This window comes from Rhinolophus sinicus, chromosome 5 (assembly GCF_057876585.1).
Source record: "Rhinolophus sinicus isolate RSI-liver-muscle chromosome 5, RSI-T2T, whole genome shotgun sequence".
Lineage (NCBI taxonomy): Eukaryota > Metazoa > Chordata > Mammalia > Chiroptera > Rhinolophidae > Rhinolophus > Rhinolophus sinicus.
In genome coordinates, this window is record NC_142505.1 from 89,100,758 (window position 1) to 89,119,987 (window position 19,230).

At 46.4% G+C, this 19,230-nt stretch overlaps 1 protein-coding gene across 5 annotated transcripts in view; it reads left to right on the plus strand.

Annotated features, from left to right (window-relative positions):
• The window catches only part of AFAP1L1 (actin filament associated protein 1 like 1), a 57,043-nt gene that overhangs the window by 36,819 nt on the left and 994 nt on the right, over nucleotides 1-19,230 (plus strand). For all 5 annotated transcript variants that reach the window (XM_088798698.1, XM_088798700.1, XM_088798699.1 and 2 more), the window contains 10 exons: nucleotides 60-152; nucleotides 1,728-1,821; nucleotides 2,052-2,204; nucleotides 3,356-3,567; nucleotides 5,124-5,269; nucleotides 5,892-5,964; nucleotides 8,124-8,235; nucleotides 13,682-13,846; nucleotides 15,341-15,519; nucleotides 17,772-17,900. In XM_088798698.1, coding sequence (XP_088654824.1) covers nucleotides 60-152; nucleotides 1,728-1,821; nucleotides 2,052-2,204; nucleotides 3,356-3,567; nucleotides 5,124-5,269; nucleotides 5,892-5,964; nucleotides 8,124-8,235; nucleotides 13,682-13,846; nucleotides 15,341-15,519; nucleotides 17,772-17,900 — 1,356 coding nt within the window. The remainder of the gene's footprint in view (nucleotides 1-59; nucleotides 153-1,727; nucleotides 1,822-2,051; nucleotides 2,205-3,355; nucleotides 3,568-5,123; nucleotides 5,270-5,891; nucleotides 5,965-8,123; nucleotides 8,236-13,681; nucleotides 13,847-15,340; nucleotides 15,520-17,771; nucleotides 17,901-19,230) is intronic.

The window sequence follows — 19,230 nt, forward strand, 5'->3', positions numbered from 1 at the left end:
TCCTTCTGCGTCCACAGCATCCTCGCCCACCTGCTCACACCTGTGCATGCTCTCCACAGGTCATCCGAGAGGTGAGCAAGCCCATCATGGGGGCTGAGGGGACGGACGTGCCCAGATCCCCAGTCCTCCTGTGCAAACTGGACCTGGACAAGGTACGACTGTCTCCATGAGGTCTCCCTGGGCCAGGCAGCGGGGACTCAGCACAGGCTCTGCCCTGGGTGGGGGGGTTGGGGGTCTCAGACTGGTGGTGAAGTGGGCACGCGCAGTGGTGTCGCAGAAGCCATGAGTGGCCAGCAGAGTTAGTTGGTACAACAGTAGGCACTCAATACATTTCTGTTGAATGAATGCCCATGTCCATGGTGCAGTACAAGCCAGAATTGGGCATGAATAACACTGCCAGGTCAGGAGTGGTCCTGTTTATATGGAGCCATGAAAATTAAATTACATTTGTCAATCAGAAAAAGAGTGAGCCCCACTGGGACATGAGCGAAGCACTCATTTAGCAGTTGGTCAGGCCGTCGGCAGACATGTGCTGGTATCTACGCTTTGCCTGGTGCTGTGGGTGAGATGGGGACGCAGCCCCAAATCCTAGGGCAGGTCTGAGAGTCCCAGACATGGGTTCTGCAGGATATAATAAAGGCCGGCAGTTACAGAATACGGCTGTGTGGCCAGCACTGTTGGAAGTGCTTCACAGGTCTTTACCTGGTTTAATTTCTACAACTCTTGGATGAATTATATTTTCAAATGAGGAAGCCAGGCACAGAGAGATTTACAAAGTCACAAAGTTAATAAGAAACAGAGTTAGGATTTACGTCGGGCAGCCTGATTCTCAATGACTCTGCAACCTGGCCCCTCAAGGGGCATCCTGAGCTCTACTCAAGGAGTAGTGAGTGAGCATCAAGCGCTGTGCTGGGCCCCAGGTGCGATCTTAACACAAACAGATGCGCGCCGCCCACAGCTTAGCTCCCTAAAGGGAGAGGGCAGCATGCTATGCAGATGCTAGAAATGACAGTTTGCTGCCTGCGTAATTCCACGTGGGCTCCCTGGGGCCCACGGCAGCCCACTGAAAAGAGTGTGATTTGGAAGAGAAAACCAAGCCTTGGGGAGATGAAAGGATTCTCCCACATTCCTGCAGTCACAGAAGCGAGTCCCTCGCCCTTGGGCAGCGTGTCCCCGTCCCATCCGACAACTCCGCACCACCTCCCACAGGACCTAGTAGGCACTTAATTGACCTGGCGTGACTATTTTGAAAATGCCAACTCATCTCTTTTTCTCCATCCTCACTATCATCCTGGTTCATCTCGTTTCTGAGTCTCGTCTTACCCAGGATGACACTCTCTTAAGTAGGTCCTTTGCTTCCAGTCTCGCTCCCTCCTGTCTGCCCTCCATGGTGCCACTGGAGGCACCTCCCTAAACTGGTTGCAGAACGGCAGTTTCCCACTGAAATATCTTCCCAGCTCCCTGTCGCATGCTGAATATGGTCCAAACTACTAAGTCATTTATCTCAATGTGTGATAATTAATTGCCTCGCTCTCTAAATCGACTGTAACTCGAAGACACAACCATCCTAAGTCATCTTCGTCCCCCCGCCCCCATACCTGGTACTTAATAGTTGCTGACAAATATTTGTTAGTTAGTCCTCACGTGCAAGGGTCAGGGGGAGACTGAACCAACAAAGGGGACTTCTGAGCGTGCCCTCTGATGTGGGCTGTCTGTGTTCCCCCCAGAGACTGTCTCAAGAGAAGCAGACCTCAGATTCCCACAGCCTGGGCATGGGCGACAGCTGTTCCACCCTTGGCCGCCGGGAGACCTGCGAACAGGGTAGGAACCGCTGGGGGCTCAGGCAAAGGATTCCAGAGCTGGGACAGGCCTTGGCACAGGCCCACAGGCACACAGTGCAGAGCAGGTCCTGAGGGAAGGGGTGTGGCCCATCCACCCCGGGAGCTGCAGGCTCCTGTGTGCGGGCTGAAAGGACCAGTGGGAGGGCTAGGACCGGGTGCACCTGGGCCTCAGGGCGCCCTCCCCTCCCCGACCCATCTCTGCAACAACAGGCAAAGGGAAGAAGAGCAGCCTGGCTGAGCTGAAGGGCTCCATGAGCAGGGCCGCGGGCCGCAAGATCACGCGCATCATCAGCTTCTCCAAGAGGAAGGCGCTGGCGGATGACCTGCAAACGCCCTGCACCGAGGAGGAGGTCCCGTGCTGCGGTGGGTACCAGGCCTGCACTGGACGAGAACTCAGACCCTGTCGACGGAGGGCCCTAGGGCCAAGCCAGGAGGCCCTCCAGGCCCATCTGCCGGCCCCCAGAGCAGAGGAGAGAACCCTCCCACTGGATAGCTAACCCCCATGCCACCAACAATCCATGCCCTTCCATCACTTCTCTACCATAAGGCCCCCAGGCTCAGCAGAAGGAAAAGCCAACTGACTCCCATATTTCTGTGCTTCCTATGATTCTAACTTCAACCTCAACCCTACTTGTCTCTCAGCCTCAATCTCTTCCACTATGATGAGAGAAGGGTATCTTATTTCCCAGCACACATCGGGTAGGTGTGGAGCTTACCACCCAGTCTTATAAGGAAATTCATTGTATAAAAATATTTTAGTACTTTTCATTATAAATGCATTCAATGTGAGTTAAAAGTGGTTTGGAAGGGAAAACATATTATCCTGTTCATTTAAACGCGTGTTCCATGTACTGGAATTCAACAATCATATATTTCAGACATGCAGTAATACTCTCACCCTGAAAGAATATTATAAAGGCACATGGCTATACAGAAATATTTTATAAGCAGTGGATCAGGTCATATTATGGCAAAAAATAAATTTAAATCTAAAATGTTAAGAGGGAATTCTAAACCCATCAGTCATTAGACTGGACCTCACTCATTTTATAGTTCTTTATGTTGGTTGGATGGCATTGTTCTTACATGCTGCCACCAGGTGTCAGCATCATCCATTACCTTCTGACTTTCAGTAAGAGTTTGGTATTTTAAGGGGAAGAAAGGCGAAAGCCATGAGGGAGAGTTACGTCTTTTATTCATTCTATATAGTAGTTCCGGCCCTTTTCATCAAGCTTGGTATGGTCCAAAGGCTGTGTGGCGATGTAGAAATGGGATTATCAGTCCCCATTTCATTGATAGGAAACTGAAACTTAGAGAGAAAAGAGGATGCATGAGCTCACAGGCCAGGAGAGAGCTGATCCGGGGCCCACAGGCCTTGTCTAGCTAGAGTCTAAGGGCTGTCCAGGAGCTTTGTCCCTGGGTATAGACCCATGCACCCCAGCTCGCATCCACCACCTGGGTTTTCCTCAGGGCTGGGCTGCCGGGAAATCACATTGCTGGTCTGCCCCTCCCAGGCTATCTGAACGTGCTGGTGAACCACAGCTGGAAGGAACGCTGGTGCCGCCTGAAGTGCAACACTCTGTATTTCCACAAGGACCGCACAGACCTCAAGACCCACGTGAATGCCATTGCCCTCCGAGGCTGTGAGGTGGTCCCAGGCTTTGGGCCCAGACACCCCTTTGCCTTCAGGATCCTGCGCAACCGGCAGGAGGTGACCATCTTGGAGGTGAGAGGAGAGAATCCAGGTTATCCTTGGAGGTGGGAGCTGAGGCGAGGTCTGGCCCGGATGTTGGCTTTTGTCTTAGGGGCCTTGCTACTGATAATACAGGGACTGAGAAAAAAGGGAAAGTAAGCCAACTGCTGCCGAGTGATGTAAGATTGCCAGTTAAAATACAGACCATCCACTTAAATTTGAATTTCAGATAAAAAACAAATAATGCTTTTAAAACAAGTATATCCCATGCAACATGTGGGACATACCTATGCTAGAAAATGTTTTATTGTCTATTTGAAATTCAGATGTAACAGAGCATTCTGCTTTTTATTTGCTAAGTCTGGCAACCCTAGAGCCAAAGTTTATTTATTTTTCTCCCTTATCTTAAAATCCAAAGCCTGAAGGTGTCTAGTCTAATCTAACCCAGACCTGATTCTAAAATCCCCTCTACCTTTCCCACCAGTGGCCGTCCACCTCAAATAAACCACTGCCCTTCAGTGTAGCTGGCTCCTTCCACTGAGCAACTCAAATTTTTAGAAAAACTTTCTCTATGTTGAGATGAAATCTTTAAAGCTGGTAAGCCTGTTCTGCATACCTTTGTTTCTCCAGAACCCAGTATGATGTCCAGCACAGACTAAGGCCTCAATTAACATTTGTCGAAGAAATGGCTGAATGAATATGTGACTTCATTTCAACCATTCATTGTCAGCCCTACATGGTGGCGCATGCCATCCTCTCTGAGATCATACAGAATATGCTGACTCTCTCTTCTACATGTCAGTCCCTTGGCTATTAGACTTTACAATGTTAACACCGGAAGAAAACCTAAATAACTACCCCCCCCACGTTATAGATAAGGAAACTGAGGCCAGGGCAGTCAAGTGCTTTGTTCAAAGCTCCACAGAGGGTCAGTGGCCTCTTGGTCTTATCCTAAAACTAAAACCCAGCCTCTTGGTCTTGTTTTCTTTGCCCAGTACCTACTGCCTCTCTCGGTTCTTAAATTTCAAGAAATATTAACCCCAGTAACTCACTTTTATTTTTGATAGTTTGAGATGGGTCTATTACTTCTCTTAAATTATACACAGAGCTTTCTGGCAAAAAGTATACTGCCTTTATTCAAGTTTAGCATTTGCAGGCTAAGTTGATTTTCTAATAATGCTCTTCAAATGACAACTAACATAAGCATGTTTAGTTGACCAACAATTTCTTGGAGATTTTCCTACAAAAAATACTATAAATAATTAGCAATTATAATACAAGAAAAAATTATTGAGTTATGTGAGAAATAGCCTCCTCTCATAAAAAGTACATATTTTTGAAGAATTTTCTGGGAACACCCAAACGTTTTCACACCTGAGGTTCAGGAAGGCTGTGATGACAGTGAGCAGAGACTTGAACAGAGGGGAGTGGCAGCCACGTGGGTTTCTGGATGTGTATTCTTGTTCCTTGTGGATCCCTAAGTATCGGCTCCATAACGGGTCCCACATGAATACGGGTTTGGCTGAAGGAGGCAGGTAGCCAGACCTGACAGTGCCAAAGTGAAATGGCTTGTGCCTCCTCTCCGTCAGGCAAGCTGCTCAGAGGACATGGGCCGCTGGCTTGGGCTGCTGTTGGTGGAGACCGGCTCCAAAGTCACCCCCGAGGCGCTGCACTATGATTACGTGGACGTGGAGACCTTAACCAGCATCGTCAGCGCGGGGCGCAACTCCTTCCTGTAAGAGACGCTGCCCAGCACCTTCCTGTCTCAGCTCCTCTCAGAGGCTGAGTCTGAGCAATGGGAGGGACGGGAGGAAGGGCTGCGGCGGCCTCTACCAGCTCGGGAGGTCAGAGTGTGTGCCTTCCTCTTCCACCCGGCAGCAGTGAGCTGTCTAAAGGAGGCAGCCCACACCAGGGTCAGGGGAAGCTGTGGGTGAAAGGAACAAACGTGGAGCAGCCCTTTTGCACAGTGCCCTGGGTTTTGCTCTCATGCTACGGGACCTTGAGTATCTGGGCGGATACAGGGCTGGTTTGTGGAGTTCAGCACTAGAAGAGCTGGGTTCCAGTCACAGCTCTTTCACCACCAACAACCTGGGCTGGGTGCTTACCAGCTGGGAGCCTCTGATTTCTCACGTATAACATGGAGGTGATGAATGACCTGTTTCCTGTGTTGTGAGAATCACATGGGTCCCTGCCTATAAAGCCCTTACCACAGCAATGGCCCAGTGTTGCCTGGAACGGTTGCTATTACTAAGCTTCCAACGTGCATTATGAACTGCTGCCAGAATCCAGTGCGAAACTGGACAGGAAAGCACTGTAAGCTGCGAAGTGGCATCGTCATTGTACCTTGTATTTTCCAGATATGCAAGATCCTACCAGGATCAGTGGCCTGAGCCCCGTGTCTACGATGATGTTCCTTATGAAAAGATGCAGGTATGGTCTCTTGGCACTGCCCAGGAAGGTGGCAAAGGCCCCTTCTTAGCTCGCCCTCTCTGTCTCCCTCGCTACAGTCATGCACCGTTTAACAGCAGGAATACGCTCTGAGAAATGCGCCGTTGGGCGATCTCGTCATGGTGCGAGCATCCCAGAGGGCACTTACACAAACCTGGATGCTACAGCCTACCACACACCTGGCTGGATGGCGTAGTTATTGATCCTAGGCTGCAAACCTGTATGCGAGTTAATGTACAAAATGACACGACATTACATCAAGCACAAGAGAAAATGATGCAACCGAGAGACGCGGTAAACACGAGATGTATGAGGCTGCTGCCGGTGTAACACGGCGACCAGTTTTACAGCAAACTTTTTCTTATAAGTAGGAGTACACTCTAAAAGAATGATAAAAAGTGTAGCAATAGTATAGTATAGTAAGTATAGTATAGTATATACATACACAAGCAACAGTCGATTATTATCAAGTACGATGTACGTGCTGTACTTTTATACGACGGGCAGTGCAGTAGGTTTCTTCACACCAGCATCACCACAGAACCGTAAGTAACGCGTCGCTCTACAACAGTAAGACAGCTACGACACCACTAGGCGATAGGAATTTTTCAGGTCTGTTATAATCTTAGGGGCCACTGCTGTACGTGCCTTGACAGAAACATCACTACGGAGCACACGACTCTCCTCCTCTTTCCCTTTGCCTCAGAGAGATCATTCTCACTTACCCAGCGGCTGGCAGGGGAGAGAGGACCCTTCTTCTCACAGACTGTGGCATAGGAGGTTGAACGGTACAGCAGAAAGCTCCCAGATTAGGAAGAAGAAGGGCTCCGTAAACTGCAAAGCACAATTCCAGTAGGAGGAAGACGCTGGATTCTGTGCCCATTGAAGGCTCTGTGAATTAATGCTGCTGATTCAGTGGTATCTTGGGGTTTCAGAGGGGACACTAACAGAAGGCCAACCCCGTAGGCCTTCACCTGGTGGCATCTACAGTCAGGACTTCATGTCCCAGGACACAGTCTCCCTGTCGTGCGCACGAAACCAAGGAGAGGCCAGCTCCTGAATTTACAGTGAAACCTCTATAGCCATCACACGACCTGGACTGCTCCTGGTGTGTCCTATGCCTTCTCCTCCCACAGGAGAGCCAGAGAACCACCCTGGGATCAGACATTGGTGGGTGAGTCAGGCCTCACAACTAGAGGACAGAGAGGGAATCAAGCTGCCAAGGAAAGCCTGCCTTGAACGGTGCTAGATGATATTCTGAGCTTGCACCTCTAGGACCCCCTGTTAGAAATTTCCCCAGCCGTCCTTCTTCTGTTTACATGGTCTTTCTTCAGACACAGATGAACCCGTGGATGCAGCTTGAGATCTTTCTCAATTGCAGAGCTTAGTAGCAAGATAACTTGTACTTACGGACGCAAACTTTGGCCTCAGAGCTCAATCTGAGCTACCTTGGGCTTCACTTCTCTGGTCCTCACTTCCTGGCTTCAAATGGTTATGTTAAAACCTACCTGGTTGGCCTACTGCAAGAACTAAATGAAATATTTTATGGAAGGAACTTAGCACAGGACCTGGACATTGGAAGGTCACACATAGAAAAGTACGAGTACATTGTACTGCTCTTATTAATATCATTATTATATAACATTATTATCATATTCCACTCACAGTTTTCTGACCTTTGACAGGATTTTGTGTGTTCTTAATACTGTCCATGCACAAATGCATAGTAAGTCTAAATTATGTAACTTCTACCATTGGCTGATCTCAAACACAACTTTTTTTTTTTTTTTAATAATTCAGAAATGTGAAGGATACTTTGAAATGAGGCGAGGACAGACATATCTATGACAAATCAAGTATGGTCATCCACAATCTTTTACGTCTTAATTTTCCTCTTAGCAAATATTCCAATTTAGGGTTGCCTTCTGCTGCCCCCCACAGGAAGGTATGAGGATCAAATGGATAATACTGCTAGTGAAAATGGTATATAAACTTTTGAGTGCTGCGCAAGTCTAAAAATACAAGGCCAGTATCTCAGAGGGCCCACAGCACTCTCCCACCGGCACAGACCAGACCACACCGCTGCACTGGTAACTCTGCGCCTACCTGCACTTCATCTCCTTCCTCCGTCTCCCACCCAGGACGAGGAGCCGGAACGTCCCACGGGGGCCCAGGTGAAGCGCCACGCCTCCTCCTGCAGTGAGAAGTCCCACCGAGTAGATCCGCAGGTCAAAGTGAAGCGCCATGCCTCCAGTGAGTTCTGTGGGGGAGGAAGGAAGAGAAGGAAACAGTCCATTAGGGGAGGGAGGCCCAAAAGCAGATTCTTCCCAGGGATCAGGCAGGTAAATAAATGAGTGAAGTGAGGGGTAAGAAAATACTCTCCCAGGAGAAAATAACATCACGGGCACCCTGATAAAGGGCAGCTGGCATGTGGCCTCCGAGGACAAACGACAGGAGTGGGGTGTGGGACATGGTAGGAAGCTGCGTGCTCAGGCTCCCACTTGGAGGAATGGCCACTGCTCAGCTCCACTGATGGCCCCCACGCTGCAGTGCCGCCCAGATTTGCACTTATTCAAGAGAGACCAGAATTCTAGATTTTATATGAAATCTACTTATGTGTTTAATATTAGCAACTAATTTTTTAAAAATTTAAGGCCAAATATACATACATATATACATACATACACATGTATTTAAATATTTATAAAGTTCACCCTCAAGCTGTGTCTGTTCCAGTGGCTAACAATTTATCATTTCTGATCTGGGATAGTAAGTGGAAAACTGAACACCTCCAAATACCCTTGAGGCAGCTGCCACCCAAAGTGTGTGGTTCACCTCTGTCCCAGCCCAAGCTCTGCCTAGCAAGGGGCTTAGTTAATTGCCTAATGGCCACACGGCACAATAATGTCTAAGTATGCCAGACAGCTCTCTGGTAAGTTCTGTTCGATTTCCAATGCTAATCTCTGCTCCTGTGTGATTTATCTTTATGAGCAAGCCAGCTTCCTGTTGACAGCATGTTCCAAGAGTCTTATTTGTGGTTGTACATTTCTTCCCCCTGCACCTGACCAAAGTCAAATTCTATTCTTTGCTTCTGGAAGATTTATTTTTTAAAACACTTTTTAAAATTACAGCTCTATTTCATCAGTATAGATAATCTCTTCTGGGGGTCAGGAGACCTGTATTCCATTCCTAACTTGATCAGTAAATTACTACGTATCTTTGGAGAAGTCCCTTCCCCTTTCTGCATCCGAGTTTTTCCCTCTGAAAAATTAGAGGATTGTTATGTAACACTCCTTACACTCTACTCTCAAGGGCACTGGAAATACAGGGCCTTACCGAATGCCCATTTTAAAGTGGAAAACAAAACTGAAAGAAGCATGTAAGAGTCAAGAAATCACAAAATGTGTTTTTAAAAAGCCTAACAACAAAGATAACAAAAAACAGACTATTTTCTTCAAATCAAATCTTATGTTGAAGCCCAGTTGTAAAAGATATGAAAGTGGAGCTTCTCTGGTTGGCGTCAGGAGACCCACCTGACCTACGCGTTGCCCCCTAGAACAGGAGCCTGTTAGCTGTCCCTGTGAAATCGCAGGGCTCCTCGTAGCTGGAAACCACAGATCTCTTCCAACCACGTTTTTCAGAGGAATAAACTGAAGAAAACGAAAGGGAAGGGTCTTCCCCATGATCATGTATGAATTACCTACTGCTATCTAATAAATGACCCAAAATTGAATAGCTCAAAAAGAAGTGTGTGTTATGTCACAGACTGGATAGGGCAGGAATCCTGGAGCAGCTAGTTAGGTAGTTCCGGCTTAAGGTCTCTAGTAAGGTAGCAGTCAAGATGTCACGGTCATCTGAAGTCATCTGAAGGCTTACGATGCTGGAGGCTCGGCGCCCAGGGTGGCCCGCCCACAGGCCTGGCAAGTCTGCACTGCTTGTAGGAAGCCTCAGTGCCTTGCCATGGGGACCACTCCATTGGACTGTTTGTCCTCATGACAAGACAGCTGGCTTCCCCCAGAGCAAGTGACCCAGGAGGGAGGAACAGGGCAGAAGCTGCAATGTTTTTGTAACCTAGCTTTGAAAGTGACACTCTGTCATTTCTGCCGTATCCTAATGGTTACACAGGTCAGCCTGATCTAGTGTAGGAGGAGACTACAAAAGGACCTAAATACCGGAAATGAAAAGTCATGGGAGCCAAGCAGATGGCTGAGAAAAATGGTGGCGTGAGAAGCTCCACAGACCCACTCCCCAGCAAAACTACCATAACTGGTGACTGTTACTAAAACAAACAATCATCTAAAGACTCTGGAAAATTTCTAGGGCATATAGCAAATGAAGAAAGGCTTTTTCTAGAAAATGTACTAAATTTTAGTAAGAACAGGACTTTGTGGTGTGTGAGCCACACCCCACTCCTTTACTTAGTGGACAGAATCTCCACTCCAGGTAGGTGTGGCCAGGAAAACAGGGCTCCCTTTCCGCCCAGCTACCAGTCAATGGCTGTGACATCTCCCCAGTGAGGGCAGGCCAAGAATATGGAGGCTCCAGTTGCCCTCACCTCAGCTCACTCATAAAACACAGGTTCCATGCTAGGAGAAGCAGATTAAGAAGACCAGAGGTTACCCCCATGCAGCACCCTGCTCATAAAGCAGAACTGTCACTCCAAGAGAAGCAGGCCGTTGTTTCTACCCCTAGATCCAGAGCAGTGCCTCAGAGATTTTGCCCAGGGTGAAGGCAGGCAGGCCATAGAACAGAGAACTCCAACATTCTTCCTCGGAAGAACTTTAGTTGGAACAGAATGTGGGGCAGTTCAAGCCTCAGGTACTTTAAAAAACAATGGGGATTTGGCGGTAACCAAGTAAGGAGGCTAGTATTCCCACAAGCAAACTAAACCATAGGTCAGCTAATTCACGAGAGAGAACCAGCGAAACAGACAACTAAGAACAGCCCTCCTGGGGTCAGAACAAGACTGACCATAGAAGACTGGCCTCATAAAGGGGCTGAATTACCCCATCAAGGGGCTGAATTACTTTGATCAGACCCTGGAGTGACGGGTACTGCAGGGCATTGTCAAAAACAACAGAGCAATCCAGACAGAGGAGACTAACAGCTCTGAGTGATACCGACAGAGGCAGACAGTTGAACAGAGAGATCAGGGACAGAGTCCGAGCCCTGTTAAGACCACTATCCTCTCAGGGTGACTGTACACAGGCCCAAGGTTGCACCACTAAGAAGCAACATCAGAAGCTTCACACTATAGGGGGAAATGGACGTCACTGAACAAGCCAGCTAAGTCACTAAACAAACAACCCAGGGATGGGGGGATCAGTATCCAGAGATGCTACAATGTATTTATATAAAATGTCTCATTTTCAACCAAAAAATATCAAACAGGAAAGTGTGACCCATACAGCGGGGAAAAAAAAGAATAAAGAAAAATAAACAGAGCCTCAGAGAAATGTAGCACCCCGGTAGCGCAGTAACATGTGCACAAATGGAGTACCAGGAGAGGACAAAAAGAAGTGTAAAAAATATGACAAGACATAATGGCTGAACACTTGCCAAATGTATTGAAAAATATTAATTTATACATCCAGGATACCAGTGAAGTTCAAGTAGGATGAAAGCAAAGAGATCCACAAAAGACACATCATGGTCAGAATTCTAAAAGCCGACAAGGAGGAAAACCTTGAAACCAGAAGAGAAAATAGATTCATCACTTATAAAAGATCCCCAATAAGATTAAAGGCTGGCTTATCAGAACAACGGCGGCTTTTCCCCTAACGTCACCTGGAATACTATTCAGCAATCAAAAGGCATGATGTACTGATATATATGCTACATTAGTAACTTGGACACTAAACAGTCCTTCTTCACCCCCTCCCCCCCACCCCCACTATGGAAGCCCAGATTTTTCTGGAAGGTGCTTGGGCAGTTCTGAAGCAAATATTTTATCACTAATACTATGAGACCCACAGACTTATAGCTCCTTAAAACAATCTAGCTTGCTTCTTCACCACCATTTGAGTGACTCAAGTGTTATGGCTCTGTGTGTGTGTGTGTGTGTGTGTGTGTGTGTGTGTGTGTGTGTGCGCGCGTGCGTGTAAAATATGCTGCTCTCCATGGTGCTGACAGACTAAGGAAAACCAGGGCAGTGGCTCCCAAAGGTGAGTCCACTCCCTGGTTCAGTCCCTAAGTTTTTGTTTATCTGCAGTGAAATGAGACAAATAAGCATGGTGCATGAAGTTTTTCATAAAGCTAAATCTATTCAATGTAAATGACTATTCTATTCTGCATCTGTGTCCTTCCAATTCTGGGGATGTTAAATATTGTTTATTTTATAAATTATTGGGAATAATAGATGGGAGTTGGGGTTTTTAAGGTCGTTATCTGATATAATATGTTGGCACCCTTTGCTGGTCTATGCTTTTTTTTTTTTTTTTTTTAACGAGTCAACAAAGTCCAAAAGTCTGGGAGCCAACTCCCCTGAGATGCCACTGTATATCTGGGAAATTGGGGGAGACAGGGGTCCCCTTCTCTGCCTTCCATGCTTCATTTATTATCTGGCTTGAATGGCAGGGTAGCTGTGGCAGGAACTGATTTTTGCCTGGTCACTGGGTAACTACTTGTAATCCATACAAGAACTGGAGACCCACAGTTATCAGTAAATCATGGGAATCACTCCATGCCCCACCAACTTAAAAAGACTGCCGGTAGTAACAAAATAAATAAAACGTTCCCTGAGAGGCTGGACTATGGCCTTGCCCCAGCTAGAGCAGCACTGCATGGCATGGACCCTGAAGCTGGATGTACATGGGTTCAAACCTACGCTCTGCCATCGCTAGCAGTAAGACCTAATCTCTCTGTGCCTCTTTCCTCAACAATAAAATAGAGCTAATAATAGTAAGTTTTTATGAGGATTAAATAGAAATGCATATAAGTGGCCTAGCATGTAACAAATACTCAGCCATTATTTTTGCTATAACGCCTTGCTGTTTTTGTCCATCATAATGGTGTAGAGCCCACAGTACGAGCAGATTAATAGGTCTCTCTCTTCCCCCACCCATTGCCCAGTCATGAAATGGGCAGTGCCTGACTTTAGCCCAAGGTCTCAGTTCTCTATGGATCTGAGGTATATTTACCTGTCTCTTTGTTTTATATATACCTGAGAGTTGACAATAAAACAAGCCCTTTTAAAACCAAAGTGTGTTATACATCACAAAATGTGTTTTACAATTTTATTATAATCTAACATTTGCTAAGCACTAACTATTTTCCAGGTGCTATATATTATACTAAGTACTTTTCATGAATTATCTCATTTAAACCCTACCACAATGCTAAGAGGTAAATTTGATCAATAGCCACATTTACAAATTTACAAACTAGGGCTGAGGAGGAAGGCACAAAAACACAACCATTCACTTTTGCCTGAAGTCACACAACCAGTAAAAGGCCAAAGAGAATGCAAACCTTGGTCTTCCTGGTTCCAAGGCCCTTGCTCCTCGTCTCTGTGCTCTACTACCTCCCTTTTGCTCCTTGTTTCCTTAGGGGAGTCACACTAAATATGTCTAGGGATATAGATCGAAATATCCCCATTTTGTGGATGGAGAAGCTGAGGCTGAGAGAGAAGCTAGCACGACCCAAGTACCCTTCTCAGAGGTAAGAACTGAGGGCCTTTTCCTGCCTCGCATCTCCACAGGTGCCAATCAATACAAGTACGGTAAGAACCGAGCTGAGGAGGATGCCCGGAGGTACCTGGTAGAAAAAGAGAAGCTGGAGAAAGAGAAAGAGATGATCCGGACAGAGCTGATGGCACTGCGGCAGGAAAAGAGGGAGCTGAAGGATGCCATTCGGAACAACCCAGGTACCTGCGTGAGTGTGGTCCTAGCGCTTGTGTGGCTCACACATTCCCTAGCTTTGCTCACCTGGTTTCTTACCAGGACAGGGGAGCTTCTCCTTCCCTGCCTCTTTCCTCTTCCTCCTCCTCATCATCCCTCCTGACTAATGGAAGTGCCATCAATGTAATAACTGCTTTTGGGGTAAAGGGATGAAAAAGCATCACAAAAACGTGGTAAGATGCAATCTGATTTTAGAAATGTTAAAATGGGGAGAACAGAGTGTGTCTTAGAATCAAGGGCATAACAAATCATTGTGAACTTCACATTAATTCAGTCACGGACAGATGCTGAGCACCTGATTGTGTGAGACACTGGTCCAGGGGCTGGGAATGATGAACAAGTGACACTCTGCCAGGATCTTCTTCTGAAATCCAGGGCCATGACCTCCCTAGGCCCTGCCTGCTCTGGGCTCCTCTGCGCCCACTCTCTGCTGTTTCCTTTGAATTCTCTCTGTCGTTGCAGTTCAGCATGCTTTTGGTCCTGTGTGAGACAGGTGCTGGGAATGGTGGACAGTGCCTGGTACATAGCAAGCATTCAAGAAGCATTTGCTGAATGAAAAAAAGTGAATGAATCAAAAGAGTCTATGATTATTAAAAACCCTCCAGTGCAACCTCCCTCAGAGCAAACAATGGAACTAATGTTCAAACTTACTAAGGCCCAACACAGCTCTTGGCACAAAAAAGGTTCTACTATAGGTTTGCTGGGTTACACTGAATAAACAGCAAACTCCTAGTAGGAAACCCTGGTCAATGTAAAGCCCTGTGTTATGAGTCTTGATTATAAGTAACAGAAGCCAAAGTTAAACTGGCTTAGAAATGCAAAAAAGAAAAATGTAATTAAAAAAAAATTAAACTATCAGGTATAGTGAAGTCCAGGGACTTAAGTGATATCATCAGGAAGCATATTTCTCTAATTTTTGCTTCTGCCTTCCTCTACATTGGTTTAATTCTCTGTCCCTCATGGTGGCAAAATGGCTGCATAGCTCCAGCCCTCAACCAACCCTCTCAGCCACCCCCGCAGAGAGAACTGCTCTTCCCAATGGCCCCTACAGATGGCCACCCCAGCATCTCAGATTCACTCTGACCAACTTTGATCCCTAAACAAATCACTGTGACCAGAAAATGAGATATGATTATGGGCCACGACTAAGTTAAGTGCCAACCCTTTGAACTAGGAGTGAGGTCAGCCCCATCCAAATTATAGAGAATGAGAGAGGAAAGGTGTTTTCCCAGGGGAAAATCAGGGTTCTGTATTCAGACGATGGGACAATGGGTATTGGGCAGGTAAAAACCACACTACCAGCATGGAGCTAGAACCCCAGGCCCAAAGTCCATCTCTTATCCAGGACTGAGGACCAGAAAGGGCGTCCAGGAGGGGCCCACGAGGGCCCATGGCCCTGCCAACCTCCTGGATGTTTCAGGCCAGGTCCAGCTGTTTCTCATCAGTGTCTTTGAACACAGGAGCAAAGTTAAAGGCTCTAGAGGAGGCCGTGGCCACGCTGGAAGCTCAGTGTCGGACAAAGGAGGAGCGCCGGATCGACCTGGAGCTGAGGCTAGTGGCTGTGAAGGAGCGCTTACAGCAGTCCCTGGCGGGGGGCCCGGCCCTGGGACTCTCCGTGAGCAGCAAGAACAAGAGTGTGGTGAGTCCACTCTCTGCTGCTCCTTTATGCCCTCACATGCTACCGGTCTTGAGCATATTTGGGGCTAGGAGTTATGGTCATTGACAGATGACAAAACAGGCCCTAAGGGACATGCCATAGGTGGGACAACTAGAAAGCGGACTCTTGGAGCAAGTTCTCTGCCTATGTTCTCTCCCCTGACGCACCACCATTTGACTTTGGATCCTAAATGTGATCTTAGAAGTGACCTTGTGATTATGGATAATAATAACTACCATATGTTCAATAACAAACTTGTGTGGACCGATTACCACAGACCAGTACAGAATCTTAACCTGTATTATCTCACATGCTCCTCACAGCAGTCCTGTGAGGTAGTGCTATGTGTATTCACCCCATTTGACAGACCATTTGACAGACTGAGGTTCAGAGATGTTGAGTGACGTGCTCAACATCAAGGTCACTCAGTTAAATGGGAGACAGGATCCCAAATCCAGGAAGTCTGACTCCAGAGCCCTGCTTTCACCACCTTGCACATGCCCTCTCCTAGGATGCCCAGTGTACCAGGCCCTGTCCCCGGGGCTTTGCATCCATTGTTCTAACATTCCCAGCAACCCTGCAAGGTAGATCCTACCTTGAATGAGATTTCCTCAGGGAGAACTTAGTTAACCTCAGTCTATGTCAGTGTCTCAACCTCAGCGCTATTGACATTTGGGAATAATACCATGTTTCCCCAGAAGGAAGACCGAACTGGACCATCAGCTCTAATGTGTCTTTTGGAGCAAAAACTAATATAAGACCCGGTCTTATATTAAAATAAGACCTATATTAAAATTTTTGCTCCAAATGATGCATTAAAGCTGATGGTCCGGCTAGGTCTTATTTCCGGGGAAACATGGTAATTCTTGTTTATAGGGGATCGTCGTGCGCACTGTAGGATGTCTAGCAGCGTCCCTGGCCTCTACCCACTGGATGCTATTAGCTCCACGCCCCCATTATGTCTCCAAAAATTTCCAAATGTCTCTGGAAAGGCAAAATCGCCCCCATTTGGGAACCACCAATGGCCCCATCTGTTATTCTTCCTCTTTAACACTGAACCACAATTTGCCCATATATATTTGTATCATTACTTGTCTAATGTCTATCTCCTCAACTAAATGATATTTTTATTAAGAATTGGACTATATGTATTTTATCATTATAGCTTTTCACAGAGTTTGAAAAATAGGAATGCAATAAAATGTTTGTCAAATGAATGTTATGCTTTCTTTCAGACAAGGAAATTGAGACTCAGAGAGATAAAATAACTTGTTTCACAAGTGTGAGTTCTCATTGAGAACTGTGATCTTATTGTTTGTTGTCCCAGTTCCCTGTGGCCTGGTCAGACCACACCCCATGACTGGGAAGCTAGAGCTGTTTCTCCCACCTACATTTCCTCTCCAGAGGGTGGTTCCAACCTCATTTACAGATGAAGAGCTTAAGGGCCAGGGACAGAACAACTTCACAGTCACAGAGGGCTGGTGGCCACAGCTGCTGCTTCCTCCCACCAGCATACCCTGATGTTCACATTCTAGAAGACTTTTCCCTCTACTCCTCATCCTTTTCATGGCCTTTGGAGAGAAAGAGACGTCGTCTCTGAATTTCCTGCAGGCTTAGCTGTTAATAGGTCATACTTAGGAACTACATCCAATAAGGTCCTAAAAAATGATCTGGAAACTTTAAGGGGTGAGGGCAGTACGGAAATGAGAAGGAATACAGGAGAGAGGGTAAGAGATAGCACTGTGGGGTCTGAATCCCAGCTCTCCCACTCACCAGCTGTGTGACCTTGAGCAGTGACTTGACCTTCCCATTTTTTGTATTTGGAAAATAAGATAACTGATAGTACCTACTTCACAGGCTTGTTAAGGCTAAATGAGCTACCATGTTTCCCCGAAAATAAGATCTCACGGGAAAATAAGCCCTAGCATGATTTTTCAGGGTGACATCCCCTGAACGTAAGCCCTAATGGGTCTTTTGAAGCAAAAATTAATACAAGACCCGGTCTTATTTTCAGGGAAACACCGTAATCCACACAATGCCAGTACATAGTGAGGGTTCAGTAATTTTAGCTGTCATTACCCTTATTCCAAAGGCCCTCGAGGGTCTCCCTCCCCTCACCCTATCTGATGCTGGCATGTTTGCGTAGTGCCTTCTATTTGCATTCTTTTGAGGGCACGCCAGGTGTGGGTAGCCAGCACTGACTTCCCTGTGTAATTATTTCTCATAATCAACAGGAAACTGCAAATAAACCCCAGAACAATGCCTCAGAACAACCTCTCCCTGTCAACTGTGTTTCTGAGCTGAGGAAGAGGAGCCCATCCATCGTAACCTCCAGCCAAGGAAGGGTGCTACAAAAAGCCAAGGTAAGCAATAGCTCAGCTAATCAAAATTCATAGATCTGGCAGCTTCCTTTCTGTGGAAACTCACTAAGAACCAAAAAAGTCAGCTAATGAGAAAGGCAAAGAATTGCCAATATATCCATGCAATAAAGCTCATGAACTTTGCTCAGAGGGGAAGACTCTCAAATTTCATTCAGAACCTATTTACTCTTTCTTAACACATACTCCCAACAAGCTCTGGTTTCTGAGCCTACACCGTGTTTTGAGAAAAGAAAGGCCCAAGTCATAGGTAAGGAAACTGAAGATCAGGGAGTGAAGAGACTCACCCAAGGTTATACAGGGCACCAGTGCAAGAGCTGCCTTGAAAACCCGCCTCTTCCCATTCTAAGTGCAGGGCTCACTCCATGATACTGGTCCACAGTTCTGGCTCTGAAACTCCTGGAGCCAGCTGTGCTTCAGAACTTTTTGAATTTTAGAAAGGTAATACGGTGCATATACTATATATGATGAAAAACCCCAACAAGTTCTCAGGAGGTACCCTGTAAGCAAACACATTAATAACTCTATAGCAAGATACATGAGTATTCACACCACGTGGACTAAATAGATGATAAACAGCCTCATATCAGTTCAGGTCAGGTTTACCACCAAATGAATTTGTGCCAAAACCCTTGAGAAAAATTTGGTTTCAGAGCTTTCTGGATTTCAGAATTGCAGACGAGAAAGTGTGGTCCCAAAAAACAAATACCTGAACATTACAGAAGTCACCAGCCAGAAGCCAGATCATCTAGACCAGATATCCGCAAACTTTTTCTGTAAAGGGCCAGACAGTGAATATTTGAGGTTCGAGAACCCCATGGTCTCTTTCACGACCACTTCACTCTGTGACTGTAGCAGGAAAGCAGCCATAGACAATGTGTAAGCAAACGATGGACATGACTATGTCCCACAGACCCAGAGATTTATGGACACTGAGATTTGAATTTCATATAATTTTCATGTCACAAAAACATTATTCTTTTGATGTTTTTTCCAAGCATTTAAGAATGTGGAAAACATTCTTAGCTGATGGAGCATACACATCTGGCCCCCTGCATGTTTTCATACAAATATGATCCTTGATCCTTGTGGGCCATTGGAAGAACTTTGGATATTTTTCTAATGGAAAGTTATTGTCAAGTTCTGAGCAAGGAATTTGGGGACATGAATTACATTTTTAAAAGACCATTCTGGCTACTATGTTGAGATTGTACGAGGGGATAAGAGAGACCAGTGAGAAATAGATGAGAAAGGTTTAATGGAGGGGATATGAAGTGGCTGGCTACGGAGGTAGAGCCAAAGGATTTGCTGATGA